Source organism: Metarhizium acridum (genome assembly GCF_019434415.1).
Source record: "Metarhizium acridum strain ARSEF 324 chromosome Unknown scaffold_1, whole genome shotgun sequence".
Classification (NCBI taxonomy): domain Eukaryota; kingdom Fungi; phylum Ascomycota; class Sordariomycetes; order Hypocreales; family Clavicipitaceae; genus Metarhizium; species Metarhizium acridum.
Window position 1 is genome coordinate 1,882,425 of NW_027094015.1, and position 27,562 is coordinate 1,909,986.

The 27,562-nt window shown below is 52.1% G+C and overlaps 17 protein-coding genes across 17 annotated transcripts; 7 read left to right on the forward strand and 10 right to left on the reverse strand.

The window, feature by feature from the left end:
• Nucleotides 1-162: 162 nt before the first annotated feature.
• J3458_000531 (uncharacterized protein) lies at nt 163-1,150 on the reverse strand (the record flags this gene model as incomplete). Its single annotated transcript, XM_066116189.1, has 3 exons — nt 163-957; nt 1,012-1,057; nt 1,110-1,150. The coding sequence occupies 3 exons, from the start codon at nt 1,148-1,150 to the stop codon at nt 163-165; spliced, it is 882 nt and encodes a 293-aa protein (XP_065978071.1).
• A 513-nt stretch (nt 1,151-1,663) lies between these two features.
• Nucleotides 1,664-2,756, forward strand: J3458_000532 (uncharacterized protein; the record flags this gene model as incomplete). Its single annotated transcript, XM_066116190.1, has 3 exons — nt 1,664-2,048; nt 2,115-2,170; nt 2,325-2,756. The coding sequence occupies 3 exons, from the start codon at nt 1,664-1,666 to the stop codon at nt 2,754-2,756; spliced, it is 873 nt and encodes a 290-aa protein (XP_065978072.1).
• A 313-nt stretch (nt 2,757-3,069) lies between these two features.
• J3458_000533 (uncharacterized protein) lies at nt 3,070-3,423 on the reverse strand (the record flags this gene model as incomplete). Its single annotated transcript, XM_066116191.1, has 1 exon — nt 3,070-3,423. The coding sequence occupies one exon, from the start codon at nt 3,421-3,423 to the stop codon at nt 3,070-3,072; it is 354 nt and encodes a 117-aa protein (XP_065978073.1).
• Nucleotides 3,424-3,976: 553 nt separating this feature from the next.
• On the reverse strand, nt 3,977-4,578 carry J3458_000534 (uncharacterized protein; the record flags this gene model as incomplete). The annotated part of the gene is made up of 2 exons (XM_066116192.1): nt 3,977-4,231; nt 4,297-4,578. 2 exons carry the CDS (start codon nt 4,576-4,578, stop codon nt 3,977-3,979), a joined length of 537 nt encoding a protein of 178 aa, XP_065978074.1.
• A 244-nt stretch (nt 4,579-4,822) lies between these two features.
• Nucleotides 4,823-5,338, reverse strand: J3458_000535 (uncharacterized protein; the record flags this gene model as incomplete). Its single annotated transcript, XM_007810811.2, has 1 exon — nt 4,823-5,338. The coding sequence occupies one exon, from the start codon at nt 5,336-5,338 to the stop codon at nt 4,823-4,825; it is 516 nt and encodes a 171-aa protein (XP_007809002.2).
• Nucleotides 5,339-5,900: 562 nt separating this feature from the next.
• KAR2_1 (ATPase with role in protein import into the ER) lies at nt 5,901-6,313 on the reverse strand (the record flags this gene model as incomplete). The annotated part of the gene is made up of 2 exons (XM_007810810.2): nt 5,901-6,086; nt 6,155-6,313. 2 exons carry the CDS (start codon nt 6,311-6,313, stop codon nt 5,901-5,903), a joined length of 345 nt encoding a protein of 114 aa, XP_007809001.2.
• A 548-nt stretch (nt 6,314-6,861) lies between these two features.
• On the reverse strand, nt 6,862-7,550 carry KAR2_2 (ATPase with role in protein import into the ER; the record flags this gene model as incomplete). Its single annotated transcript, XM_066116193.1, has 3 exons — nt 6,862-7,216; nt 7,269-7,402; nt 7,461-7,550. The coding sequence occupies 3 exons, from the start codon at nt 7,548-7,550 to the stop codon at nt 6,862-6,864; spliced, it is 579 nt and encodes a 192-aa protein (XP_065978075.1).
• A 67-nt stretch (nt 7,551-7,617) lies between these two features.
• On the reverse strand, nt 7,618-7,858 carry KAR2_3 (ATPase with role in protein import into the ER; the record flags this gene model as incomplete). The annotated part of the gene is made up of 2 exons (XM_066116194.1): nt 7,618-7,702; nt 7,767-7,858. The coding sequence occupies 2 exons, from the start codon at nt 7,856-7,858 to the stop codon at nt 7,618-7,620; spliced, it is 177 nt and encodes a 58-aa protein (XP_065978076.1).
• A 168-nt stretch (nt 7,859-8,026) lies between these two features.
• KAR2_4 (ATPase with role in protein import into the ER) lies at nt 8,027-8,210 on the reverse strand (the record flags this gene model as incomplete). The annotated part of the gene is made up of 2 exons (XM_066116195.1): nt 8,027-8,053; nt 8,079-8,210. The coding sequence occupies 2 exons, from the start codon at nt 8,208-8,210 to the stop codon at nt 8,027-8,029; spliced, it is 159 nt and encodes a 52-aa protein (XP_065978077.1).
• A 230-nt stretch (nt 8,211-8,440) lies between these two features.
• On the reverse strand, nt 8,441-12,397 carry J3458_000540 (uncharacterized protein). Its single transcript, XM_066116196.1, has 3 exons — nt 11,762-12,397; nt 10,690-10,902; nt 8,441-10,630 (listed from the first exon to the last, which is right to left on the reverse strand). The coding sequence occupies exons 1-3, from the start codon at nt 12,042-12,044 to the stop codon at nt 9,420-9,422; spliced, it is 1,707 nt and encodes a 568-aa protein (XP_065978078.1). The 5' UTR covers nt 12,045-12,397; the 3' UTR covers nt 8,441-9,419.
• A 327-nt stretch (nt 12,398-12,724) lies between these two features.
• CCT5_1 (T-complex protein 1 subunit epsilon) lies at nt 12,725-14,010 on the forward strand (the record flags this gene model as incomplete). The annotated part of the gene is made up of 4 exons (XM_066116197.1): nt 12,725-12,888; nt 12,954-12,971; nt 13,041-13,089; nt 13,146-14,010. Exons 1-4 carry the CDS (start codon nt 12,879-12,881, stop codon nt 14,008-14,010), a joined length of 942 nt encoding a protein of 313 aa, XP_065978079.1. The 5' UTR covers nt 12,725-12,878.
• A 117-nt stretch (nt 14,011-14,127) lies between these two features.
• CCT5_2 (T-complex protein 1 subunit epsilon) lies at nt 14,128-14,912 on the forward strand. The gene is made up of 2 exons (XM_066116198.1): nt 14,128-14,265; nt 14,324-14,912. The coding sequence occupies exons 1-2, from the start codon at nt 14,170-14,172 to the stop codon at nt 14,798-14,800; spliced, it is 573 nt and encodes a 190-aa protein (XP_065978080.1). The 5' UTR covers nt 14,128-14,169; the 3' UTR covers nt 14,801-14,912.
• An 882-nt stretch (nt 14,913-15,794) lies between these two features.
• Nucleotides 15,795-17,041, forward strand: J3458_000543 (uncharacterized protein; the record flags this gene model as incomplete). The annotated part of the gene is made up of 4 exons (XM_007810807.2): nt 15,795-15,806; nt 15,885-16,134; nt 16,211-16,471; nt 16,545-17,041. The coding sequence occupies 4 exons, from the start codon at nt 15,795-15,797 to the stop codon at nt 16,961-16,963; spliced, it is 942 nt and encodes a 313-aa protein (XP_007808998.2). The 3' UTR covers nt 16,964-17,041.
• Nucleotides 17,042-17,084: 43 nt separating this feature from the next.
• On the reverse strand, nt 17,085-18,133 carry J3458_000544 (uncharacterized protein; the record flags this gene model as incomplete). Its single annotated transcript, XM_007810806.2, has 3 exons — nt 17,085-17,379; nt 17,438-17,854; nt 17,921-18,133. 3 exons carry the CDS (start codon nt 18,131-18,133, stop codon nt 17,122-17,124), a joined length of 888 nt encoding a protein of 295 aa, XP_007808997.2. The 3' UTR covers nt 17,085-17,121.
• A 5,192-nt stretch (nt 18,134-23,325) lies between these two features.
• Nucleotides 23,326-23,703, forward strand: J3458_000545 (uncharacterized protein; the record flags this gene model as incomplete). Its single annotated transcript, XM_007810805.2, has 1 exon — nt 23,326-23,703. One exon carries the CDS (start codon nt 23,326-23,328, stop codon nt 23,701-23,703), a length of 378 nt encoding a protein of 125 aa, XP_007808996.2.
• A 179-nt stretch (nt 23,704-23,882) lies between these two features.
• Nucleotides 23,883-24,539, forward strand: J3458_000546 (uncharacterized protein; the record flags this gene model as incomplete). The annotated part of the gene is made up of 1 exon (XM_066116199.1): nt 23,883-24,539. One exon carries the CDS (start codon nt 23,883-23,885, stop codon nt 24,462-24,464), a length of 582 nt encoding a protein of 193 aa, XP_065978081.1. The 3' UTR covers nt 24,465-24,539.
• Nucleotides 24,540-24,901: 362 nt separating this feature from the next.
• Nucleotides 24,902-27,368, forward strand: J3458_000547 (uncharacterized protein). Its single transcript, XM_007810804.2, has one exon. It carries the CDS (start codon nt 25,128-25,130, stop codon nt 27,201-27,203), a length of 2,076 nt encoding a protein of 691 aa, XP_007808995.2. The 5' UTR covers nt 24,902-25,127; the 3' UTR covers nt 27,204-27,368.
• Nucleotides 27,369-27,562: the final 194 nt, after the last annotated feature.

Below are 27,562 nucleotides of genomic sequence, written 5' to 3' on the forward strand. Positions count from 1 at the left end.
TCGTTTATGCTGATCACGCCGTTGTTCCAGTCTCGGTCGTTGGAAGGCAGGAGGTGCGTCGACAGATGGGTCGGGCGTTGCGAACGGCAAGCCGGGCGATCCAAGACTGACAAGCCTAAAAGATTCGTCGTCAGCATACCAGATGTCCAGATGTCTGTTCTCTTACACATATGGTGACAGGGTTGGGGGCAAGACTTCGTACTTGTCGAGAACGAAAATCGCCCACCACGTCCTTCCCTGTTCTTCCCTCAAACTCCACATGTCCGGCAAGACGAACAGCTGCGTTGCGAGCTTCGTATTATGCAGCCCAATAACCATGGCCAGCCTCGCCGCCCTGCCAACCGTCAAGTACGCCGCCGGATAGATGGCATGGCCCATTTCATAAACCGCCAAGAGAACGAGGGACTGGACCAACCGCAACGACACGTATCCCCCCGACTCTGCGCAGAAGAGGCATTGCCTCGCAGCACTGTACAGCTCATTATCTGCACACGAGGAATCATCAGCAGACTGGAGGGGCTTGCCGGTGCACAGTTTCATGCTTAGCAGGAACAGCGCATTGCCGGCCTTGGTGTCAGGATTAGAAGACGTCAACTCGGAATAGAGGCGCTTCTTGCTAATCATCGGCAACCAGGTATAGATTGTGGAAAGGAAGCGCTCGCACACCTGTCGCCAGTCATCCTGGACGAGCACGTGGGCCTTTTCCACCCAGGGCAATTGCTCAGAAGAGAGGTCATATTGGCCAAATTTGGAATAGTGATCTGGGTCGAGGAAGAATGCTGCAGGGAATGACGAGTTGACCTTTGTATCAGAAGGCAGGGACATCAGGTCGCCGGGCCCTTTCCCTTGGAGGAGCTGTTCCAAGTCGTGCAATCTTGAGGCGAGATCGGTGTCGGGCGCGGGCTCTGTACCAGTATCACCGGGGCGGTACTCGCATCTTTTGCTGAGCCGAACACACTCAAGCCCGGATTAGTGGCATGCAAGAAGACTCAGCAGAGAGGGCCGTCTTACAAGTGAACATGATGGAATGTCCCTAGAGCACTTGCGTTTCAAACGTCTGTCGCACTCGGAGATTAGCCAGCGCATCATGTCGGGTGGGACAAACATACCGACAGGCTCGACAGGCCTGTATCGCGTAGCGGGCGGACATGACGCAACGCCGTGGCTTCGTCTGAAAGGGGGGGAAAGGGGAAGAGGTGGGAGGGATGGGGGGATTCAAAGGACTTTGTCTACCGATATCCAGGATTCCATCAGGACGTGGGAAGTGCTGCAACTCAGCAGCTGCTGTTGACGTCGACGGAGGCGGGCCCCACCGCCCCACAGGCGGGGACGGACTGCGGCCTCGAGCGGCCTCGAACGGGTGCGAGGCGGACATGTCCGCTCCGCCGCGTTAAGTCCGCCGTGCCGGAGAGAGTTGCACTTTGGAGTTTAGAAACTCTAAACAATGAGACACGCAGAACCCCCAGGCTTGTTGCCACTATGCACACAGATATAAATATGCGCCATGGTCGACCTGTTTGCCAAGTGAGTGGGAGAAAACAACTCATCATCGCTCAAGCCTCGATCGCAGCGACAAACAGCACCCAGCCCACTTACAAGCCATCGCCCACCAGGCTCAAACTTTACGCTTTTCTTTTTCTGCAAAACCCACCAGAATCTCAAGATGTCAGACGCATTCAACCCCTACGCTGACCTCTACGTCAACCCATCCGGCCCGGGAGACCAGCGCCCTACCGCGCTCAAGGTCGTCGAGGACAGCGGTGCAAAGGGCACATGGGCCGGCAGAGTGGTCCTCATCACCGGCGGCACGGCCGGCATTGGCGTAGAGACGGTCCGGGCCATGCACAGCACCGGCGCAGACGTCTACTTCACGGCCCGGAGCCTCGAAAAGGCCGCTGCCACAAAGGAGGACGTCCTCAAGACCTCCTCGGGCAAAGGCAAGCTGGAAGCCGTCGAGATGGACCTGGACTCCCTTGATTCCGTCCGCAAAGCCGCCAAGGACTTTCTCGGCAGGAGCAACAAGCTGAATGTCCTCATCAACAATGCCGGTGCGTTTCCCCACCCGCCTTGACATTTGGCACAAGATCCATCAGAACCACTGACAAGAGGCCCAGGAATCATGGCATGCCCATACACCAAGACCAAGGACGGGTTCGAGCGCCAGTTCGCGGTCAACCACCTCGCGCACTACCTCTTCACCCGCCTCCTCCTCCCCACGCTCATCTCCAGCTCGACTGCCCGCCTTCAACTCGCGCATCGTCAACGTCTCCTCCTCCGGACACCGCATGTCCCCCGTCAACTTTGACAACTACAACTTCGACCAGCCCGACTCCTACGACCCCTGGCTTGGCTACGGACAGTCCAAGACGGCCAATATCTGGACCGCCAGCTACATTGACCGCGCGCTTGGGTCCCGCGGCGTCCACGCCCTCTCCCTGCACCCCGGCGGCATCTGGACTGGTCTGCAGGCCTACACGCCCGCCGAGCAGCAGGAATCGTGGAAGAGCGACGAGAGCGTGGGCACGCAGATGTTGAGCCCTCCGCAGGGCGCTGCCACTTCTGTCTGGGCCGCCGTGGCACCGGTCTGGGAGGGCAAGGGCGGAAAGTACCTTGCGAACTGTGGTGTTGCGGGCAATGTGGAGGGCAACCCGTCAGTTCTGGATCCCGGCGCGGCTCCTCACGCGTATGATGTCCAAGCGGAGGATAGGCTCTGGGAGCTGAGCGCCAAGCTGGTTGGTGTTGAAAAGGATGTTTAAAAAAAAATTCAGGCAGTAATTTGGTACTTGACCGGATATGGGACGACGTTGGTACATGTCCTTTCAGATTGATGGAGTACGTTGACACAGAATGAATTAGCCATTGTATATTATAATATAGGGCAGGTATTGACTCGCACAATCACGTTCGTCATGTAACCAATGGTTAAACAGAGAGCATCATGCCCACAACAGACCAAAAAAAAAAGGCATCACTTCCTCCTCGCCACGATAAACGGCCTCCCGTCATCCCCCTTCGAAGAATGCACCTCGTCGGCTAGAATATCAAGGCCCGCCTCCTGAATGCTCCTCTTCAACTCGGCCCCCCCGTGAACTTATTCACGCGCGGCGCCCTGCCCACGGCCTGCATCGCCGGCAGCACCACCCACCTCATCAGCGGATTCACGTCCCCCACGCACGCCGTCTCGCTGATGAAGACGCCGCCGTCCCTCAGCATGTCCCAGATTTCGTTCATGGTGTGATTTGTGGGCGGGTTGAGCATCAGAGATGGGTTGCCTTGCTGAGACTGGAAAAGGAAGGTCTTGCTGGTGCGGGAGTTTATTGGTCGGGTTGCGAGTTTTCCAGCGGCGCCCGAGGTATTACTTCCTGTTGAGACGATGAAGAGATATCCGTGCCAACCTTGCGTGTCCTTTTGCGAGCAAAACATGCGGCCTGGTTGGCCTGATATCCGGCGCCAAGCAAGACCGTCTATGTAATGATGAGTTTTTGCGTCTTCGGCTACGGCTTGGGTCTGCAGGCAGCTACATGTCATGTGCTTCCACATCAAGTCCAATCGACAGCTGCGTTCTTTGTGATTGTGCTATTTCTTGGCTACTCGCGCGGCTGAATCCTTGCTTGTCTCGCCCCGGTTCATCATTCATCTAGCTACTGTTCCTGTCGTTCCAATGTGCCTCAACTCAACTGGGAAACCTTGTAAAGCGAGCCAGATGCTCAGCGACATAATTTTCCCACCCTGCCGACCATGCTCTACAAATCAAACATAATCGACTGATAAAAGAAAGAAACACTCCCCAGCTAGACATCGCTCATATACCCAGTTGGGGGTTGAAGGTTTGTACCCTCGAACAACTTCTTCAGGCTTTTGATATCCTCAGTTCTTCGCCTTGATCCAGTGATTGCGCGTCTCGTAGTCCACAACCTCGTCTTCCGGGCCCAGAGTCTCTGCAATGACCGAGCAGAGCTCCGCAATGCGTAAAAGCCTATCCTATTCTTTTGCCGCAATAGCATCCAGCTCCTCTGGCAAGTATACCATGTCGACAAGCCTCATGAGTCGCTGCTTGAAATCTGCCCCTCGGATTCCCTCCGAGTTCGCATAACTCTGAATCCTGCGGAGATATTTGCGCCAATTTTTCGGCGCGACGGATGAGATTCCGTCGCTTAGATGCGGCACCATTCTCAATAGTTGAGTCGCCGCTTGCCGACTGGACAGGCTTCTCGCGTGTTTGTTGTGTACTCTGGTCCCGCGTCTGGTTAGTCATACTACTTGGAGGCTTTGGCTCTTGTAGTTGAGGTAGCTCACCTTTTTTGCCACTCGAAGGCTTCTCTCTTTTGTCTTCTCTTGGGCCAGGTCCTCGGAAGGGTCCATGTCCATTAGAAACGCGCAGTCCGATATTTCAGAAATATCTGACATTGTTCCCCTCTCGTCACTCGAGGTATCGGAGTACGAGTCATCGTCTTGTGAAGTGACTGCAGGTGGAACTGCCTGTTGCTGCTGCTGCTCAAGCTCCCGTTTTCTCTTCGGGATAACAATTCTGAGCCGCTTGACTGGTGTCAAAGGGCCGTAGTTCCCTGCGGCAACCATTTCGGCGTTTGCTAGGCCATCGCAGGATTTGGCGGGACGTGGTGTTTTTGTCGGCGACTTTGTGGGCTGCGAATGTGTCGCCCTTTCCGCTTTCTCACCCGTTTGCGCCTTGGTCACAACGGCCCCAGGTCTTTGTTTGGAGCCAGCCTCTTTCACTCTGTCAGTTGCAGATGCCAGCGTCGTTGACAAAACATCTCCATCGCTTTCACCCGCCGTCGGACCGCTCACTCTAGTCTTGTGGTCATCATTTCCAGATCCTGGCGGTGTCTGAACTGTTTTGCGACGCCGGCGTGCCTTCTTTGCTGATGGCGGATTCGGTGTTGGCTCCGGTGAACGCGTCAATGTTCTCTTCTTTTTCGAAATTGGCCTCCGAGAAGCGGCAGACGTTGTCATGTTCTTTCCTCCCTTGCCCGAATCTGATCGTTTGGCATGTAGTTGTTCGTGTACTTGTGAGAGCAAAATACCGCAAAACTCGTTGGAGGAGTGTGCCTCCCGCAATCTCCTGTTCGTTTCTCTGTTGAGATTCAGGCCTGTCGGAGGCAATGCCACGTGCGTTCTGACATTGCGACCATCTGGCAAGCGAATCGGACAGCTGGCACGGGCTCTGGCACCCGTCATCTTTCTGCAGGCCCGGAAGAAACTTGAGTATGCTGCCTGTCAACTTGCGGAAATCCGTTAGCGCAGTGAAGCCCTGTCCCTGAGCCTCCTCAAACACATTTTGCATTGAGCCCAGGAACTCGGTCCCTGCCGTGCCGCCCATTGTGAACGTGAACCTGGCTGTCGGGTTGTCGTGGTGTAGGAGAGAAGTGGAACAAGGTTTCGTATCTCGGGTGAGGGAGACGAAAAGTTCAAAACAACCTTGAAAATCAATATGTTGGTGATAAAAGAACAATAGAGGGGGGAAACATTGGCCGCATTGCAGCACCGGTGCGGTGCGACTGCGCAATGCACACTCATATGTAAATGAGTAGTACTTGCCAGTTTACTGCCCATACACAAGCAACGAAAGCTCTAACCACACAATGGATGCTGTTTGCCCTGGAGCTGCGCGTTCCGACTTTTAAGTGCATCGCGACCCCCCCCCCCATCAGCCCTCAAGCCAGGGGAGTGGAAGTATTGCCTCACCATCTAGGAGACAGAAATCACGCACACACGCACACCCATGCCAGAAAAGTTGCGCTGTAAAAGCTCAGTTAATACGTCTACTTTACGCTGCGGGCAAGATTAAACCTAACATGCCATAATGCCCATACTCCACGCAAAAGAACCAGACCAGAGCTATCTTATCCTGTTACACCCATTAAGTGACGGCATCTATACAATTACAGTTCGTCGTGGAAATCAGATTCTTCCTCCTGGCTGCCAGGAGCATCACCACCGTACAGCTTGGAGGTGATAGGATAAGCCACGTTAGACAGCTTCTCCTTCTGCTCCTCGAAGTCCTCAGCGGAAGCGTCAGAACCGTGCTCGTCGAGCCACTCAGTAGCCTCCTTAACGGCGTCGAGAATCTAAGCTCCAGTATTAGCCAACTGCTGCTGCTGATGACGGCAGTCATCACTTTGGAGCATGAACTTACAGTTTCCTTGTCCTCCTCGTCAATCTTGCCACCAAGACCCTCGGCATCGTTGACCTGGTTCTTGAGGCTGAAAGCGTAGGTTTCGAGACTGTTGCGAGCTTCAACGCGCTCACGGGTAGCCTTGTCCTCCTCGGCGTACTTCTCAGCCTCAGCAACCATGCGGTCGATTTCCTCCTGGGTAAGACGGCCCTTATCGTTGGTAATGGTGATGGACTCCTGCTTGCCAGTGCCCTTGTCGTGAGCTGAGACCTTGAGGATACCGTTGGCGTCAAGCTCAAAGGAGACCTCAATCTGGGGGACACCACGAGGCGAGGGGGGGATGCCACTAAGCTCGAACTTGCCAAGAAGGTTGTTGTCCTTGGTCAGAGATCGCTCACCCTCGTAGACCTGGATCAGGACCACGGGCTGGTTATCAGCAGGCAGTAGAGAAAATCTGGCTCTTGCGAGTAGGGATGGCGGTGTTGCGGGGAATCAACTTGGTCATGACCCCACCAGTGGTCTCAATACCGAGAGTAAGAGGATTGACATCCATAAGAAGAACTTCCTCGGTACCCTCCTCTCCGGAGAGAACACCAGCCTGAACAGCGGCACCGAAAGCGACAGCCTCGTCGGGGTTGACCTTCTTGGACGCCTTCTTGCCAAAATACTCTTCAACGAGAGCCTGAATCTTGGGGATACGGGTAGAACCGCCGACAAGAACAATATCATCAATCTGATTCCTTCTTCATCTTGGCGTCCTTGAGAACCTGCTCGACAGGCTTCAGGGTCTTCTTGAAAAGATCCATGTTCAGCTCCTCGAACTTGGCGCGAGTTAGGGTCTCAGAGAAGTCCTTGCCGTCGAAGAAGGGTTCGATTTCAATGCGAGTGGTCATCTGAGACGACAGGTCGCGCTTGGCCTTCTCAACCTCACGCTTGAGCTTACCCATGGCCTTCTTAGTTTTGGTAATCTCCACGTTGTGCTTCTTGTTGAACGACTTGGCGAGGTAGTTAATGATGCGCTGGTCGAAATCCTCACCAGCCAAGATGGGTGTCACCAGCAGTAGCCAAGACCTCGAAAACGCCCTGGTCGATGGAAAGAAGAGAGACATCGAAAGTACCGCCACCAAGATCGTACACAATTATATGGCGTTCATCCTCGGTCTTGTCCAGACCGTATGCAATAGCAGCAGCGGTGGGTTCGTTGACAACTCTGAGGACAGTGAGACCGGCGATAGTACCCGCATCCTTGGTAGCCTGGCGTTGGGCGTCCTGCACTACGTGTCAGTAACGTTGACTTTGAATCGGCTTCATGTTGCGCGAGACTCACATTGAAGTAGGCGGGGACAGTGACGACGGCATGGGTGACCTTCTTGCCCAAGTAAGACTCGGCAACGTCCTTCATTTTACCCAAAATCATGGCGGAAACTTCCTCAGGGGTGAAAGTCTTCTGACTGCCTTGGACATCAACCTGGACAACAGGCTTGTCATTCCTTGGCGACAACCTTATAAGGGAAGTGCTTGAGATCGGCCTGCACGTTTTTGTCACTGAACTTTCGGCCAATTAGACGCCTAAAGATAACTTTGTTAAAAAGACAATGCTCCAACTGGTGTTTTAATGACAGCGAATACTTACTTGATGTCAAAAATGGTTCGTTCAGGGTTACCGGCGGCCTGGTACTTGGCCGCGTCACCAACGAGACGCTCCTCAGTCAGTGAAGGCGACATAAGAAGGGGTAATCCGGTTACCCTGATCGTTCACGATAATCTCGACATGGCCCTTCTGCATCACACCGACACAGCTGTAGGTCGTGCCCAAATCCTGTAAAAGGGGCGGCAAATAGTCAGCAATCGCGTCAGGGAAAGAGCAGATCTGTAGCAGTTGAGAGCCGCGCTTCAGAAGCAACCTCCCACTACCATGGTCTACAAGGAGACAGGCAGTACTCACAATACCAATGACAGGGCCATATTCAGCTACCTCGGCCTGAACAGGCTTGACGAAAGCCAGGGGAGAGAAGAGCAGGGCGATCCAACAAAGGAGCCCAAGGGCCAAGGTGTATGAGCCTCGTGATCGGGCCATTGTGGGAGGGGGGTATGTGTGAATGTGCCGCCGGTTGGAAGCAATCGCGACGATATAACCAATAACAGCCTTGAAGAGAGAATGAATGAAGGCGTATGTATCGTAAGCAGCGAAATCTACTTGGTCCTCGAGTCAGCGTCTTCAGAGGGGTATCAATGGAAATATGGAATTGAAAAATGAAAAATGAAGAAGACGGGTGGAAGTGTGAAGACGGAACGTGGATGAGAAGGAGAAGAAGAAGAAGTAGGAAAGAAGCTGCAGCGCGACTCCATAAAATAATTTCGAGGTGTCCAAAAGAGTCAAGTGCACAAAAGGCCAGATTTCATGCAAGGTTCCTGCCAGAACTGACTCCCGCGAGCCTGCCCCACTCTCGCACTGTCTCAGAGACAGTGTCAGAAACCCACTGTGCACATGGTCCGGCATTTTGGGCCGACAATTGGCTCTGTGTTCCTTCTCTGACTTTCCTAATTGATGTCACCAGCGCCATGCAGACCTTTACTCGTCGCGCCTGCATGGCATTGAACTTGAGGACGAACCCAAGAGGAGCATCTATTCGATCACTTGACTTGTCCATCTAGAGTTTGTTCCACGTAGAGTGTGCTGGCACATGATCTGTAATAGCAAGGACGCCACCACCAAGGCAATGCCAGAAATGCGTAGCCCACCCACACGAGTCCTTCCGCTACGGAGTTCAATGACTAAATTAATGTCACTCACGGGCCTTCCTCTGTGGCCAGGATATCCAAAAGATGCTTCAACCAGCACAAAGAGACACAGTTGCAATAGTCCTTTGGTCATGCATGGATGGGAGGACGAAAGTAGAACTTCAAGCTGTGGACAAGTAGCCTCAAGTGGAGACTTCGAGAACATTCGAAACAACAACTACCTATTACAAAGGCAGGACTCTTGCAAGACACAACATACACAACATATTCCCATAAGCCAAGTACCGATATGGCCTCAATATAGATGACTGCTATGGAGAGCCTGCAGGTGTGAATGCCAACTATTTGCCGCCTAGACACGGAGTACATAGCTACGGGTCATCCCGTGATAAATCATGCGTCGCCTCCTGATATCTGGCCTTGTGTATGCTCCGCCCCTCAGAACTACTAAATGCCACTTGTCTACTCCGTACTGCGTGTCATCGACAAGGTTCTCTTTTCACTTTGACTCACAGCCATGATAAATCTTGATCCGCGGATACATTTATTCCAATAAGCCGGCAGCAACAGTTTCCCCACCGCTGCGAAGCACCACTCTCTGGCCCTTTTCCAACGGAACCTTGGTGCCCAGCTTAATCGTCACGCGAGCCACACTGCCCGGCTGAACCACCTTGGGCTTCTTCTTAATGACCTCACCAGTAGCCTTGTCAAGGGTTGCAGGGATTGACTCTATTTGTCCAGCTGCATGTAGACGGCCACGGTGGAGGTCAACGGGCATCGGCATTAGATGCTCGAACGCCATGGCCTTCAGAGTGAACGTGTCCCCAACACTGATTGGGTCGACGGTACTGCATACGATATCGCCAACACGTATGTGAACAGGATCAATATCAGTCAAGGCAATCGTAACACTCTGGCCAGCAACTGCCCATTCTTGAGCTTCCGTATCCACCATGATGGATTTGATATAAGCACGCTCTCCACTGGGCTGCACAATAACTGCGTCACCAATCTGAATATTCCCTGCGTCAATGCGGCCAGCAAGTGTTGTTGTGCCCTGTTGTTGGGATCGAAACACTTCTGAAATCGACATCCGGAAGGGCTTTGTAATGGCACGAGCCGATGACGGCTCTGAATCCTCCAATGATGCAAGAAGAGTTGGGCCCTGATACCATGTTGCAGACGCATCCTCCGTCTTTTTGGCGATATTGTCTCCATTCAGGCCTGAAATTGGTATAAAGCTTACCAACTTGCTTTGGAAGCCTAAACCTGTGAGAAACCCCATGACTTGTTGAGAAATCTCGTCGAATCGGTCTTTTGACCAACCAACCATGTCAAGTTTATTAACAGCGACAATTAGGCGCTGCACACCCAAACTGCGCAGCAATAATACATGTTCTCTCGTTTGCCCCTTGAGGCCCTTTTCGTAGGCTCCAGTATTTGCGTCAACAACGAGGACGGCAAAATCTGCTTGGCTAGCACCAGCAATCATGTTTGGGACGAAATCTCTATGGCCAGGGGCGTCCAAGATGGTGAAGTTGGTGTTTGGAGTTTCGAAATGATTGGTGGCGATGTCGATTGTGACGCCACGTTCCCTTTCTTCCGTTCTCTGGTCCATGACCCAAGCAAGAGCAAAAGATTGTTTTCCTGTCTTCTCTGCTTGTCGACGATACCTATCTACCGTGCGCTCTTGAACATATTTCAGTTCAAGCAGAAGGCGACCCATTAGCGTACTTTTGCCGGCATCAACGTGTCCTGTTCACACGTTAGCATAGATGACATGGACAAGTTAGTCATCTACTTTTGTAACTTACCCACGACAACAAAACTGATGCTCTTTTTACTTTTTCTCTTCTCGTACTCTTTGGCCACATCAAGACCTTTGCTCTTTGGGGGCGGAGCATCGCTGACCCTCAGATTGGAGACGCCGTTTGCCACATCTGCATCTTTAAATACGGTATCGACGTTCTTGTCTTTTTTCACTACTGTCGATGCCGCTTTGACAGGAGCTGTAGTTTTCTTCCCGGCTGAAGAAACATTAGAATTAGCTTGTTATTTCGCCCTTGCGAAGTTCGAACCTTTTGTCTGCGCGGCCAGAACGATATCGTCCGGGCTGGGATTAGAGAATGCTGTAGCAAGGAAGGATGATGAAGCTGCGTATGGCATTGCAAAGAAATCAGGCCTGTTTGCTTGGCGATCTTCTGGAGCGGGACCGAACAGAGTCTTGGCGAAGGCGGACGGTGCACATGCAGGAGCTGGCTCTGCATCTTCTTCTTGTTCTTCCCATTGAACTAGGAGGGTATTGATTTGGTTTACCCGGCTCTTGCTGGGAAGCTATGGCTGCGACAGGAGCAGCACTGGATTGTGTATTTTGACAAGATTCACTCCGTGAGTCGCCTCTGCCCAATATTGGTCGCGATGAAGCCAGCATATCGGGGCCACGCAGCCGCTTTGCGGGGCTTGAAGCTCCTTTAGTGGTGCCTTTTTGAGAGTCATCGGCGATGGACAGCCTCTTCATGCCACTTTCTGCCTCTGAAGCTTTCGCTTGCTCTTTCTTTTCGTCGTTCTTCTTTTTCCTAGCGGCCGCAAGTGCTTGCAACTTGGACATTTTTGGGGCATCTCCCGCTCCGCCAAGCAATCCGCCTCGTGGCTCAGAGGGTGCTAAAAGAGTAGCTTGGCGACTCTGGGGCGTATTCAACCAAGGCATATCATCGAACTCTGATTGAAGAATATTCGAATTTGTTCCGTAGCTGAAAGTCCTGCAAGGTGGTAGAGGTAGTGTTTCAGGTGTTTGTGGCGAGTTGGACAATGGTAAAGTGCTCGCCGCTCCAGCAGATCTTACAAACAGGCCGAGTGATGATGAAAACGAGAACTCATGCAACTTACTCTCTGGAGCCTTTCTCGGTGCGGGTTTAGGCGGCGGTGGTGCAATGAAGGTCTTGGTTAAGTAGGCGGCAGACTTCTCTACATCGTAGTAGTAGTGCCATAGCGCCTCCTGTATCTGCTTGACTGTTACTTTGCTCGCATTGGCACCAAGTGCCTTTTGTACATCCGCAGTGCCCTCCTCCATAGCTTGCTTGTCCTCGGGGCTCAGCTCTTCCTCCTGATCTTCCTCATAGTCGTTCCCATCATATAGGTCATCATCGTCGTAGAAATCAGTGGGTGCCATGGTCAACAACAATGCCGTACAATGACTAGTCTTTTCGAAGAGAGTGCGGACAGTTCGTTTCGCTGTCGGCTTAAATTGGGTGCGGGCAATCCACAGGGGGAAAGCTGTATGATATTTCTGAGCTGGTCAGCTTGTTGTCTGTCCGTAATGCCTCGGTCAAAATCGAGGTACTGGCACGCACTCTGTCAAAATTATGCGACACAGTGAAAAAGGGACGCACAGGGACACCAGCTGAGCGTTCAAAAAAAGAAGCCAAAAGGATGAGCAATGGTAGCAATGGGCCGCCAAAAACTGGGCTCCAACATACAGCCAAGTTGAAGTTTGGAGGGCAATGAAGACCTGCTTAGTGTGACTGAACCGATGACGCGTGGGGCAATTCTGGAAAGCCGTCGACGCTGTGAGGAGGTCACACATGGAGGGGCAGCTAAACATGGAGCTTCAAAGAACATTGACTGCTGATACCCCCCAGGCCACCATTTAGGCCCCCGCAAGTGCCGCCTGTGATTAAACTTGCCCCTCCTTGCTCAGTGAAGCAACCAGCCAGCAGAGAGCCGCCCGGTGCGGATACCCACTGACCGCCTAATCATGGCCGTCTGCAGAAGCCAACAGAAGCCGGGCCGTTTTGCAACGATAATTCGGATGGCGGAGATTTCTTTTCCCGGTGTCCCGCACCGCGACAGGTTCAAGGCAGCACCAATATTCTAAAAATTTGGCTACGACGACAAGCTCCAAGCTGTAGGCTATCGTCTGTTTCGGGGTCCCTTTTTTCTGTCGGCAAGTCATATTTTGGGCATAGTCTGGTAGAGCTTCCGTTATAGCTAGCTCGTCGCCAACATGTCGCTGAGTGAGTGCAACTAGTTGTGGCGACCCAGGGGGGGTTGATGATTGAAGCTAACACGAACTTGCCAGATCTGGATCCTAACAATGGTAATTGCACGACGATGTATCCTCGGCAAACGGGCTTCAGCGCTAACTCGTATACTTTCGCATAAACAGCAACCTTCATGAAGGACGAGCAAGGTCGGCCCTTTATTGTGGTCAGAGAGTAAGTACATGCCCCGCCATTCGCGTTCAGCTTGAACAGCCTCTGACACCACACAGTCAGGGAAAGAAGAAACGTCAATTCGGAAACGAAGCCGTCAAGTCTCATATTCTCGCAGCTAGAACCGTTGCAAATCTCGTCAAGTCCTCCCTTGGCCCCCGAGGTCTCGACAAGATTCTCATATCCCCTGACGGAGACATCACAGTCACCAACGATGGCGCCACCATCCTGCAGCAGATGGAAATCAGCAACCACATCGCTAAGCTGCTGGTAGAGCTGTCCAAGTCCCAAGATGATGAAATCGGTGACGGTACCACCGGTGTCGTCGTCCTGGCTGGTGCTCTGCTAGAGCAAGCTGCCGACCTTATTGACAAGGGTATCCACCCTATCCGAATTGCCGACGGTTACGACCAAGCTTGCGACATCGCCGTTGCTGAGCTGGACCGAATCTCAGACACAATCGACTTCACAAAGACAGAGACTGCTAACCTGGTCAAGGTTGCACGAACAAGCTTGGGCAGCAAGATTGTCTCCAAAGCGCATGATCAGTTTGCCAACATTGCGGTGGATGCTGTCCTGTCAGTGGCAGATCTGGAGCGAAAGGATGTCGATTTCGAGCTGATCAAGGTTGATGGCAAGGTTGGAGGCTCGCTCGAAGACACGCTTCTCGTCAAGGGTGTCATTGTCGACAAGGACTTTTCTCACCCGCAAATGCCTTCTGAAGTGCGAGACGCCAAGATTGCCATCCTGACTTGTGCCTTTGAACCCCCTAAGCCCAAGACGAAGCACAAGCTCGAGATTACCAGTGTTGAGGAGTTCAAGAAACTGCAAAACTACGAGAGGGAGAAAGTTTATCGAGATGATCCAGCAGGTCAAGGACACCGGTGCCAATTTGGCAATTTGTCAGTGGGGCTTCGACGATGAAGCCAACCACTTGCTTCTCCAGAATGGTCTTCCAGCCGTTCGTTGGGTTGGTGGCCCCGAGATTGAGCTGATTGCCATTGCCTACGAATGGCAGAATAGTACCGCGGTTCGAAGACCTCAAGCCAGAGAAGCTGGGCTTCGGCAGGTGTTGTCAGAGAGATGACTTTTGGCACAACGAGAGAGAAGATGCTGGTCATTGAGGAGTGTGCCAACACTCGTGCCGTGACTGTTTTCTGCCGTGGCAGTAACAAGATGGTATGTGTGCCCGTCACCCCCTGTCCAATGGAGTATTGATGGCTGACACATTGTCTAGATTATCGACGAAGCTAAGCGATCACTCCACGATGCTTTGTGCGTGGTAAGAAACTTGGTTCGCGACAACCGTATCGTCTACGGCGGCGGTGCTGCCGAGATTGCCTGTTCCCTGGCTGTCGAGGACGCCGCCGTCAAGACGCCTGGTTTGGAACAGTACGCCATGCGCGCGTTCTCTGAAGCTTTGGATACTGTCCCTATGACGCTGGCTGAGAACAGTGGCCTCAATCCCATTTCCACTCTTGCTGAGGTCAAGAGTCAGCAGGTCAAGGCTGGGCCCGACAGCCGAGGTAAACTTGGTGTCGACTGCATGGGACGTGGGAACAACGACATGAAGGAAGCGTTTGTCATTGACCCCTTGATTGGAAAGAAGCAGCAGCTTCAGCTCGCCACGCAATTATGTCCGCATGGTTCTGAAGGTGAACAACGTCATTGTTTCAGGCTCGGGCGACGAGGAGTTTTAGAGAAGTCACGATAGAGAATGGGAATATACCAAAAAAGGTTAAAGGGTACAAAAGTAATGGCACAATAGACGTTGCCTTGACTCGACACCGAGTCGGCCACATCAAAATATGTAATATTGACAGCTTCCTATCGACTGTGATATGTGCTTCCAATCGACAACCATCCAACTGCCAAGAATCGCCAAAGACTGAGAGCCGTGGAAAAGGCACTTGTCTCCAGCTCTCGGAACAAACTCACGTTAGGGTGTAAGTAACTTATGTCGTTATGTCCACCCCCCAAAATAGCCCGACCGCGTGTACAGTCAGCTTACTTGGTAGCAACAGGCTCGGTAATTGCGTGGCTTTTGTCTCCAGCATGCAGGGCCATCCACTAGACTCTGGACTCGGAGTCGAACGACGTGCCTCCCTGGTAAGCTGGATACGTTCCAGGCCAATAGAGCTGAGTGCTCCGTTCAGCCTCTTTTGCTCTTAAGGGCGCGCCGCTGTGAAAACCATGACTTGCGGAAAAGGAAACACCAAGCTTTTCCCTCAATGCCGTATTGTCATCTTATAGAAGTATTCAACATCGCTGTGCGGTAGCTTACATGCATGGACATGGGCATGGATTCCTCTCCTAGTCCAGGATCGGCTTCATCAGCACCCAGCAACAGCCAGCAGCCTACCACTGGCAAACGACGTCCAATTCCCAGAAAAGGACACACAAAATCTCGAGCGGGTTGTCCAAATTGTAAACGACGAAAAGTCAAGTGTGATGAAGCCACGCCCATCTGCGGACCATGTCAGCGGCTAGGACTTGAGTGCGAATACTCGCAGATGAGAAGGGCTCAGAGGAGTGAAGCTCAACAACATGCTTCACCGTTGGCAGTGGGACCGGCTGTTCCTCAGCCATTGTCCACGCATCCTGGTTCGTTTGGGTTCTCGGACATGAGATTCTTTCAGCATTTTCTCATATCTGCGTTTCCGCCGCTGCCAGTTGGGGGGAGATATGTGTGGCAGTACATCTCGCAGATGTCGCACGAGGTACGTCGTCGTGTGTGAGCATCTGCCGGGACCATTGAAGATGGTACAATGAATGGCCAACTGACTTGTCACGTATAGTACGACTTCTTAATCCATTCGATGCTCGGGCTAGGTGCCTCGCATCTGGGTCTACTGGCCCCCGGCGACTTCAATCATTCTGCCCTGCAGCACAGAGTGACGGCTATTGAAAGACTAAACAAATTCCTGTCAAGACCAAAGCTTTCGCTTCCGGATACTGAGGCGGCCTTTGCTGCCATTCTCACTCTGACCTTCCAAGCAGCTCACATGCCGGATGGTCTTGCCGACTTTCTTACAATGACCCGCGGCTGTACGTCTTCTCGCACGGGACGAAATGACCCAAATAGGACGGAAACATCATGTCATTAACATCTATTCAACTGTAGGTTTTCTTGTCGGAACCCACGTGGTGCCTGATCCCGAGAACTCTGCCTTCAAAACATTTGAACGAGACGTCTACGTCGAAAAAGCATCGTCTGTAGCCGCGGCAGACGACCAATGGCTTCCCTTGCTAGATGAGTCCATTGCCAACGGGTTCTGCACAAGTCTTGAACAACTCGGCCCCTTGTGCCACAGCGTCATTGACATTGAGCACATTGCCATGATGCGCCGAATAGTGACTTCCGCCACCAACAACATTTACGAATGTCAGACCTGCCCACACTCATACAGGTAGACAAAAGGCTACTCCTGCTAACCTGAAAGAATTTTGATTCCCAGGTTTCCGCGAGCATTCATTCCTCCACGAAAAAGTAGGCCGCATGTCGGCCACTGAATTTTCCGCATTCATCGATCCAAGCAATCAGATCGCGCGCCTTGTCATCGTCCACATGCTGCTGTTGGACATCATCCTGAGCCGCACAATCTGCGTCTGGGAAGACGGTCCTCAATTTTCCTTCCATGAGACCCGTCATCGTTACGACGCTCGCAACGTCATGGCCATTGTGTGGATGGAGAAGATATACGATTCGTTGCCAGAAACATGTCGGCCGTATATAGAATGGCCGCTCAAGTTTTCGCAGTTTATGAAGACTACATTTCTAGCCGACACCAGTTTCTGGAGACTTGCTTCCGTAGATGTACATGATGGCTTGGCGTTGAAGACATTGCAGCTTGAGGATGGTGAGGTGCGTGAGTAAATCCATGTTGTAATTCAGATATACGCGACAAATGAAATATAACCCGTTGACTAACAGAAAATCCCATCTACAAATTGCCAATATACACTACCGTCAAATACATTAGCCATAGTGGGCTTGAGAATGCTCAAGTTTCTTCGTTTAGGGAGTCTGTTGGCTTAAGCAGGGCTGTCGTTCAAACGTCTCATTCGGAACCACCTTCGCTTGCCAATGAGCTCTGTGGATTCGTCGGATCGAGGCTCCTTGGGCTGCGCCGCTCCATCCTGACCGAGGAACCGGCTCGGGTGATATATGACGAAGATACCAATGGCGCCAATCATGGGCAGGGTCTCAAACACCCAGAACAGCCACTCGGTGCGGAAGGCATAGCCATTCATGCCCTCGGCAAACTCGCACACACGATAGATGCACCGAACCTGGTCTTGTCAGAGACTCAACAAGTCTGCGCACTCGCCAATTGGTGTTCTTTCTTACCATGATCAGGACATTGGAAATGTACACGGACAGAACAACCTGCTGCCAGCCCTTGGGAGCCTCTGGTCTTGCCATTCTGTTCGCCAAAACATGGAAGCGCCGAAACACGCAAAGGAACAGCCCAAAGGCGACGAGTTGAAAGGACAGCCCTCCGATAAGCACATAGCGGCCAATCTTCTCCTTTTCGCCCTGCCAGTTATCCGAACTAGCAATTCCAGAGCCATTGCCCTGGATGGTAAACGATACGACGTCGCAGATGACAAAGATGGGTGTAAGTCGTTTTCCGGGGACGCCAAGAACGCGATGATGCGATGGGGGCAGGACGGCACGGATGAGGCGGCTGATGAGGAGGTAATTTCCCGCGGCGACAAGTACGGGCGCGAGGACAGTGAATGTCAGTGTCAGTACAAACGGGACCTATGAAGCTCTCGTTAGACTTCCACAGAGTTTGAGGCTTTTGATGCTCGTAGCGTCCAAGATTACCAATATGGTGCGGTTCTTGGCAGAATAGGCTCTGAGAACATAGCCAGCTACTTCGACTGCCGCACCGACAACCACAACAGTAAAGTACCAGGCTCTGTAGCGGAAGAATGTCAAGTATGTCATGGCGATGAAGATTAGGCCGTATACAATTGTGCCAATCACGGCCAGGGCAAAAGATGGGTTGTACATCCAGACATCTTTGTCGTCGGCCATTTTGAGTGCAACTTTGTTATTTGAAGGATTTTGAAAGAAGAAGGATTTGGATTCTTCTTTCTTTTAAATTTTTGAAACAAGACTAGAATGTGATCAAGATGCTAGATTCTACGAACAGGACGCATTGCCGCCGGGCGGCTCTTATACCCATCTCTAGCATCATGTGTAAGTGCTTCTGATAGAATCCGACGAGTTTACGATGCGGCGCCGGCTTCGAATAGCGCAGCACACGGCCCACAGCCCATTTCAGTACAAGTTATTATCAGACTTCACTCCATTCTCGTGCCTACAATAACGACAGTATGCGCATGGGAATGGCGTCGTCTTGGAAGCCGTTGAGCTCGTTTGCCTCTTTGGGAAATTGTGGGTCGGGTTGACGTTGGACAATCCGATGGATGCGATGGACCAATCAGCTTTGTCGTCTTATACCCTCCCACCACCAATCGTCCCGAATTACGGGGTAGATGTTTTGCAAATCTCGGTGCTCTTGGTGCCGCTATTTTTCATATGGTCTCGTATTTTTGTTCCTCCTCAGTTTTGAGTTTAGAGCTTCTTGGGAGACGACATTGATGATGTGGCACCCCTGCGAGAGACACGTGGACAAGCGAATGATTGAGCAATGCTATTCGCTATCTGGAATGATGGTGACGGGATAGCATGCAGGGTCTGGACGGGCAAGTCTCTTGGCCGGCAATGGGAGGACTCGTTTGCCTGAAAGGGGAATCACTACTTGCTCTTACTGCCTTGGAGGGCGGGCATGTCGATTTGACAGCTGGTCAGTTGAGCCTACGACTTACCATGTGCCATGGTGTTCACATGAAGGCAACTTGATGTAATTTCACGGCTAGCGCGGCGGTAAACGAGTCGGCTACCGAGTTCCCGCCTGTTATCAACAGGAGAATAATGAGTTGACGGTGTAATATCGCGTGTAGAGCAGTACCGCGGCAGAGGAACTTGAGCACATCCACATGCATGCATCTGTCGTCTCGAGAACACTCAATGAATGTCAGCATCTACGCTACTGCCTCTTTTTTTCGTCCAGCGTTTCTTGCTTAAACTATTTATAGGTGAAGGACGGGAACCATGAAAACACTTTGGGCCAACAAACGTACGGGCGTAGTTTGGGTGGATATCACAAATCCTACAGCGAGCCCCCAAGGGCCAATTCCAAATAGTCAGAGCTACCAGGAAAACGGTGTGAGCATGGGGAACATTTGGCCGTCACGGGTAAGCTCCTAATATGCAACAGATTGGACAACCCCAATATCATCAGGCTGAGCCACTGCGGCTGAGTAAAGGTCAAGATGATATGGTGGCATAGCTGCCCTAAACAGTGGTGGTGACAGTGTCTTGACGTTTATTTATAACCGCTTGTAATATCAATCCCAGAATTTCGTCGCCTTTTTTTTTTCTTGTGCGTTCGTGGGCGAGAGACACGAGACACCCTGTTTTACACTGACAACAAGATTTCCAGCCTTCTTTTGGCATGAAGCATCAAGATGCACTTAATCATGAGATGTTCCGAGATAAACCCATGTCCCAAGTGCCACGAGCCGTCATGTGCCTCCCATCAAAGCCTTCAGTGGCGCCATCTGGAAATGTGTGAGTCGAGAACTTCAGAGATGTTGTGACGCAAGGCTAATATTGAGGTTGCATTTGCAAGTCCAGGGATGAAACAGGGTCGCGTGCTTATCCGGCAGGAATAAAAGAAAAGTCGAATTCAAATCAATGTTGCGATATTATTATTATTATTATTATTATTATCACTGTTATTACTCTTCAGGCCCCGTGGACATGAAAAGATTCTCATTTGTCAATGGCCGACTTCATATGTAAGCGTTGGGTCGTGTCAAAACACCATCCATCAGCATTCGGACCTGCAATTACATTAGGCAGCCAGCTGAGGCGGTGCAACATGATACAAGCAGGTGGATGAGGGGTCAAGGAGGGCGTCCTCGTCCTGTATCATGTCGTTCGGCAGCACTTGGTTCAGCTGAAGTCACGGTACGGAACTCGACGCCTCCAGAGGGTGAGGTTACATTTCTCGCGCACAACTCTGGTCCTGGACGCTCCTGGACATGCTGCAGGCCTTCAGGCGCCCAGGGACACATGCACACCGGCACACATGCTACATTCTACATGCTCCAGTCGGTGGTGTTTGCTTCCGCGCTGTGGCTTACATGATCTGCCGCAAGCGTGTGGTGCTCCGTGGATCGTCAGCAGACGGCAGCTTGGCCGCCTTTGCATTGTGGCGGAGAGTGGCGGACGCAGCGGATGCTCTCACCGTCTGTTCCGGAGGGGTGCCAGTTGGGCTTTATGAGGCGGGAAGTGATTGATGGTGGTGTTGATGGCCTCGAGGTTTGTTTCTGCAGACGGGGCTGGAAGGGAAGCGGTCCCTCTGAACTCCAAGAGTCTGACCGTGAAGAAGGCGAAATTTACTGCATCTAGACGATTGCCATTGGAAAAGTCGAGCACTTTGGGACTGGTCACTTGTGCCTGGGAGCTGCCGTCGACGTGGAAATGCAAAACAGGTCAAATGTAGGTGTGTGTGCTTCTCGGGCCGCATCCGTAATGCTTAAATATGAACCAAGGGGCGGAGGCGGCACATGTCTTGAGTGGTTATTTTTGTTTTCTTTTTTTTATTTCTTTTAAAGTTTCGAATAAAATAAAATAAAGGAAAATAAAAATGATAAATTATTAACAAACCATCGCACATGGGCCTGCTCCCCTCCCGGCCAACCGTATTCGCCGGCCCAAAGCGGCGGCAACTTCACCGCCCTCCTGCCCGGTCGCGCCTGCCTCTCTGTTGGTCGCAGATGCACGAGTTGACGCTTGACATGAGCTGGTGAGATGCCAGACTCTTTCCCCGCCTCTTTTTGCCTCGCACACATTTCACACGCCTTTCACACGCCTCCCACGCTGCATCTCACCCTTGGTCATCTGGGTCATCTGCCTTTGCTTTGCTGAGCTGGCAATCAACCCCCATGTTGCTCTAGCCGTCATTCCCGTCCGTGGCAAATGCACCATATCGCACACGACGCAGCCAGATGCATCCTCATCGTACCCCCGCGTGGCCGCGCGCCCAGCCCGTCAACCGTCAAGCCCGCCGACCCGGTCAAGCACAGCATGCAAGACCAACTTTGGGGATTCGGCATGTTCCCCCTCGCTTGTGTTTGCTCGCAAAGGTACATTCAGCTTGCGGAACCGTCCTGCCTGAAATGAAGCCTTGCTAGACTGTGTTCAGAAGGGTTGGATTGGAACGCCCTGAGCCCAAAACATGTCGAGGTGAGCACGCATGCTCTCTCACGGGCTCAGACTACGTGATGGATTCTCGGCCGCCCTGGAGTTGGCCATGGCAGTCTCTAGTGTTCACCTGCCGCAGGACAACTCAGCAAGCCCGTGGTCACGGTGAATCTGTCACGGAGACCACGACTGTTGGCGACATGACGAGACGGACAGCGTACAGGCCCTGGCACTGCCTCCATGGCATCAAGTACAGCTGCCGCGAGGGCCAAATCAATTTCTCACGGACCTACTTCGTACAATGCATCGACATGGCCGCCGCTCTGTGTGCTACTGCATGCCCACTGCACCCCCGCAGCCCGTCCAGCGATCGTGTCGACCAATTTAGTATCACCGTAAATTCAGCATCTCTCCTTCCAGACTACTGAAAATAAAAAGTGCACAGACAGTTGTTGTCCACGGTCCTTGGCTCACGCCCCTCCTGCGTCGTCGCCTTAGCCCTCTTACAAGTTACAACGTACGCCGGCCGCCGGGTGTGATGAGCCTGCGTTAGTGCCACCCTCAGTTGCCAAGCTTGCTTATTTTTGATGTCTCACGGACAATAGTGGGAAATGACGTCTTCTTTCTTCCTTCCGGGGGTGACGGTATGCTCTATGTGGTAATTTGCCAGCAAGGCATGTATAGGTCCATTGGGCGTTGATAGTCCATGTACGGAGTACACCAAGATCTAAGCATCATTCATCCAAGTCGTCGTCTTCTCCTTACAGATGGCTATTGGACCCCGCTATCGGCGAGTTGAGACGGCGGGCTAAAACCTCTGGAGTATTCCGTATCCGAGACACGGGGTGACGGGCTCATTTAAACCATTAGTACGCCGGATGATAATGGCGAAAGTGCTACGTGACACATCGACTCTGTCGACACTGCGTTTTATCTAATCTGCCGCTTTTCGGTCTCAGTCTGTAAGGGTTCGAGCCGCTGTCTTGAGACGGTTAGCTGACTCAAAGACATTTTTGCTGTGTTGACATGTCTTGTGTGATTCGTTGTGCCATCCTTTTGTTAATTCCTCCAACGTTGGTTGGTGCGCGCCAAAGTTCAAGCACCATGCCGTCGCGATGCAAGACAGCATGAGGGTGAACGTACGAGTGAGGGTGTTATTCAATTTCGTGAAAAAAAATATCGTCTTTGAATTAAATTCTGGACAAAAGAGTTGTTCCCGGCCTGGCATAAGTCTATACGAAGAACCTTCAACATTGGTCATGTACTCCGTGGCCATTGAGTAAATGGCAGCTGCACGAGGACCCTCGCGAAGCCGACAATCAGTGGCCATGATTGATTTTAAGCTTTGGGATAAAATAGCCCTGAATTGACAATTGCAAAAGCTATAGAGGGCGATTTTATTTTATGGGCTCGCTACCATGGGAAAGCCCTATGATAATAGTAGGGTTCACTTGCTGTGCCGAAAACAAGTCGCCGTACTCTGCTCTAGCTACCCTGTACCATTGAGGAATATCCAACATTAAAGGCATGAATGGGACCAACAGATTTGGGAGCATAATTCGCACAGAACAAGGTTGGTAGAATGCCAGGCTGGCGGCCTAAAAAAAAGAAGGGAGTATCGCAGTTATTGCCGGCTGCACCTCTATGGGCGCAGGTTGTTAATTCTCTTTCACAGGAAGTTTATAACGACTTCTCGCTACTTGCCTGGTGTACCTAGTAGCCACGCACCTAGTTACCTACCTACCTACCTAGGTAGTTAGTAGTCAGACAGCCTGTTTCTCGGCTTAAATCTTCAATGTTACGCATAAGAGTAAAGGATGTAGGAAGGAGCACAGTGAGTCACTGCCCGACTTACTTTGGACTGCATAAAGCAGGAACCCTTCATGCGACAAAATTAGAATTATTGAACATTTCGATTATATTTTGAATCACCTGCCGTGTCGTACAGCATGCCTCGGCGACTCGTTACAGTCAGGCGAGTTACACTTGTCACTCCTATTCCAGGCGCAGACCTGGTCGAGTCCGCAGCTGTGGACGGATGGACCTGCGTTGTGAAAAAGGCCGAATTCAACGTCGGTGATCTAGCTGTATATTTCGAGATTGACAGCTTCTTGCCCGCTTTTGATGAGCGGTACTCCTTTCTCAAAGTCAGTACTACCAAGCAGGATGAATTCGAAGGCATCCGCATCAAGACCATGAAGCTGCGAAAAGTCTTGTCCCAGGGCTTGCTTCTACCACTTGTCACATTCCCTGAGATCAAAGCCACTCTCGACAGCCTGCAGGACCAACACGTAAAAGAAGATGCAGAGAGCAAGATACAAGTATGAGCTTCGAGGATGTCCTCGGCGTGCGCAAGTGGGAGCCGCCGGCACACGAACAAAGTCCATCCGCTGCTGGATTGGCACCGTTTCCCATATTCATAAACCGGACCGATCAGGAACGTGTGCAAAACTTGCCCAATGTATTTCGGCAGTGGGGTGATGCCGTCTTTCAAGAGTCCACCAAGATGGATGGATCTTCCATGACGGTTTACTTTGTCCGGAACGACAGCACCCATCTAGACAGCCTTCCTTCATTTGCACACAGCGAACACGGCAAGATTAGAAACATGCCAAATGGCAAAGTGGGAGTTTGCTCCCGCAACTGCGACATTGCCCCGGACCCAAACAACACCTTCTGGTCCGTCGCTCTCCGAAGCAACTTGCCCTCCAAGCTCAACCAACTCAATCGCAACATTGCCATTCAGGGAGAACTCTGTGGATCATCTATACAGGGCAACTTTGAGGGGTTTCAGAAAGGGTTTCATGATATATACCTATTCAGCGCGTGGGACATTGACTCGCAGAGCTACTTGCTGCCGCGACAAGTCCACCAAGAGTTGGCTCCGAATTTGGGGCTGAAGCATGTTCCTGTGACTGGGTATCGGCCATTGAGGGAAATTGCGGTTGATTTGGGAGGCATTCTGGAACGGGCCGAGGGGAAGGGGATCAATGGGCGGAAGAGAGAGGGTGTTGTGTTGAAGGAGGTTTCTGGGGAGTTTAGCTTCAAGGCTATTTCTAATTCTTATTTGCTTCGGAATGGACAGTAGTTGACGGGCTGGGAAGCTCGTCTATAATGGAGGCATGTAGGAGTGAATATTTATACTTTTCACGCTCCAAGGGGCATAGGATAGATGGTCAATAAATTGACGAGGTCCAAGGGCCACCAACTTGACCAACGCATATTAGTCTACAACGAACGTATGGTGGTCAAAGTCCTGTGCCCATCGCTGTAGCTGAGCCACTTTGACAATAATATTTGAGCTCGTGCTGATGGGATCAAATCGGCATTGAGTGTTGTGGGTGAACTGCCTGTCTGCAATGACTCTATCTCGGCTGTGACTCACACTGTCATCATGAGCCATAGTTGAAAACCAGAGCGAATCAAGTGAAGGCATCACTAACGGCGCTAAGACTCCATCTGGAAAGCGAAATTCAGCAGGAGCCTCCCACCCCACTTTGCAACGCCACCATCAGAACGTCGACCCTCATTGCGAACTCGACTTGATATAAAAGGACTGGCTGTGCTTCTCTTCCTATCAACGGGTTTCCTTCTTATCGCCTTCTATCTCATTGTATTCACTAGGTGTTTCTGACCGGCGTTGGGTGTTTTCTTTATTCCATAAAAAAAAAAAAAACGGAAAACAAATTAACCCCCCATCTCACCCATTATTCCACTCATCATTGGCAACGTCACCTCTGCCCAGCAAGCCATGATTACCTTGAAGACTCAGACCGACGGCTCACCGCGGACCCGAAAACAGGCTGTGGGAGAAGCACCATCTTCCAGGGTCGTGCCCAAACCGGTCCCGACCTCCCAGGCAGATGACCCTCGTGGTTATCAGGTTGAGCAACTTCGACGACGATTCTCCCCAAAGGAGTCCACTGCTGCTGATGGAACCACGTCCCTGGTGTTCAAGTTGAAGCCCTCAGATCCCGACTTTTCCTTTGAACTGGCCCACCTCGAGTGCGATGTGCGCGTTCCCGCCAATTATCCGGATGAAAGACCGGGCCTGCGTGTAAGGAACAGCAATATCCCCCGAGGGTTTGGTATCAATATTGAAAGGGGTTGGGACAGGCTGGCTATGGAGAGGAAGGGAGCCACTATTCTCTCCATTGTGAATGCTCTAGATAAAAACTTGGAAAAGTTCCTGTCCGAGGAAAAGACGGAAACGGTCAAGTTGGTTGCCTTTAAGGACACAAGGCATCTGGATAATGCCGTCTCTGTCACGGCGCCGGAACCAAGCGACGCGCCAACTGAGCCGGTCAAGCCAAAGCCAGCTGTGAGACCTTATATTCCGGAGGAATCATACTCAAAGGAGCAGATTGCGGAGGCCAAGGCGAGGAGAGCCCAAGAAGTTCGCCAACTGGAGGCACGCATGGGCAGACTGCCTAGGTTTCGACGCTCTGCGGATGGAATTGTATTTACCTTGCCGATCGAGCCGAAGAGAAGGAATGAGCTGCCTCCTGGCCTTCACTCCGTCAATAGTCTCCACCTCATCGTTCCGCTATTGTACCCGCTGCAGGATCTCAGAATCCAGCTCAACGAGGCGGATGGCGTTGATGCGGAACCAGTGGAGGCATTGTTTGCGGTCAAGGCAGCACAGCAGAAGTCCATGTCTCTGATGAGCCACATGAATTATCTTGTCCACAACATACATGCTCTAGCCAAGCAAGCCCAATCGATGGCGCAAAGGGCTGCGGCCCAGAAGCAAGAAGACACCGAAAAGGCCAGTACAGTCGACGCATTTGTCGCTGGGCCATCCGGGGTATCTGCTGAAGAAAGAAGCCATGTCAAAGTCATACCGCGACCGCCGGAATGGGATTTTGTAGAGGATGGCGAAGATTCAGACGAATCCTACTCCAGCACGTCGGATGGAGAAGGCGGCGTCGTTCTACTGCGCAAGGCGGATGCAGAGCCGGGCCCGGAGCCGGAGCCAGCACCATCACAAGCTACAGAGGTTCAAGAGCGAGGCACCATGATGTCCTTCCCGTCTATTGAGCTACACGGCATCGAAGTCATACAGGTGTCCATTCTCAGCATCAGCGTAAAATGCGAACGCTGCAAAACAGTAAACGACGTTACGGGTCTGAAGCCGGGCACCGAGAAGACGGCAAGCTGTAAAAAGTGCGCCACGCAGCTCACAGCCAAATTCAACCAGACGCTCGTCCATGAAAACTCGCCTCGCGCGGGTTTTATCGACTTGTCCGGCTGCAAGGTTGCCGACATGCTGCCCAGCACCTTCATCCCAACGTGTGCACGCTGCTCAACCGCCAGCCAGGGACTCGTCTCGGTCAGGGGTGAAACCATGACCAACATTTGCCGCGAGTGCCACGCCAAGTTCACATTCAAGATTCCCGAGGTCAAGTTCCTCTTCATATCGCCCGGGTCCTTGCCACCGGCGACAGTCGGCCCGCGGCGAAGGACGGAGAAGCTGGGCCTCCACGCCGGAGAAGCGCTCCCGGACAGAGGCGCCTGCGCCCATTACCGAAAGTCATTCCGCTGGTTCCGCTTCTCGTGCTGCAATCGCGTCCACGCGTGCGACAGGTGCCATGACGGTGCCGAGGACCACGTCAACGAGTGGGCAAATCGCATGATATGCGGTTGGTGCAGCCGGGAGCAGAACTACATGGTGGAGGCGTGTGGTTTCTGCGGGCGCAGTGTCATTGGGAGGAAGGGCAAGGGGTTCTGGGAGGGCGGCAAGGGCACAAGAGATCAGCGGACCATGAGCCGCAAGGACCCAAGAAAGTACAAGCGACTTGGGGACGTGAACAAGAAGGAGGCATGATTGATTACCTTGTTAGAATGCTACATGTGTTGGTTGGTTGGTTGCAATGCCTGCTGGTGAATGGGGGAACCCAACAGAGCTGTTGGCTCACGTCTGTTTTGTAGTTAGTTTGCAAAGTTCCAAGCACGGCACAAGACCAATTACAAGGCAGAGTTTTCATTCACGGGTACTATTCGCTCCTCGTGTTGACACAATCTAATATCCATTGCTTGAGAAAAAGACAGTGTGTGTCAGACAGTGTCATGCGTCCTCGCCGGCGCCTATGGCTATCCACGGCGTCGATGGTTGTCATCCCCCCCCCCCTTCTCTTCGAAGCCATGATAGCCTTGTACGCTGCAAATGCAAACGCCTCTGCATAC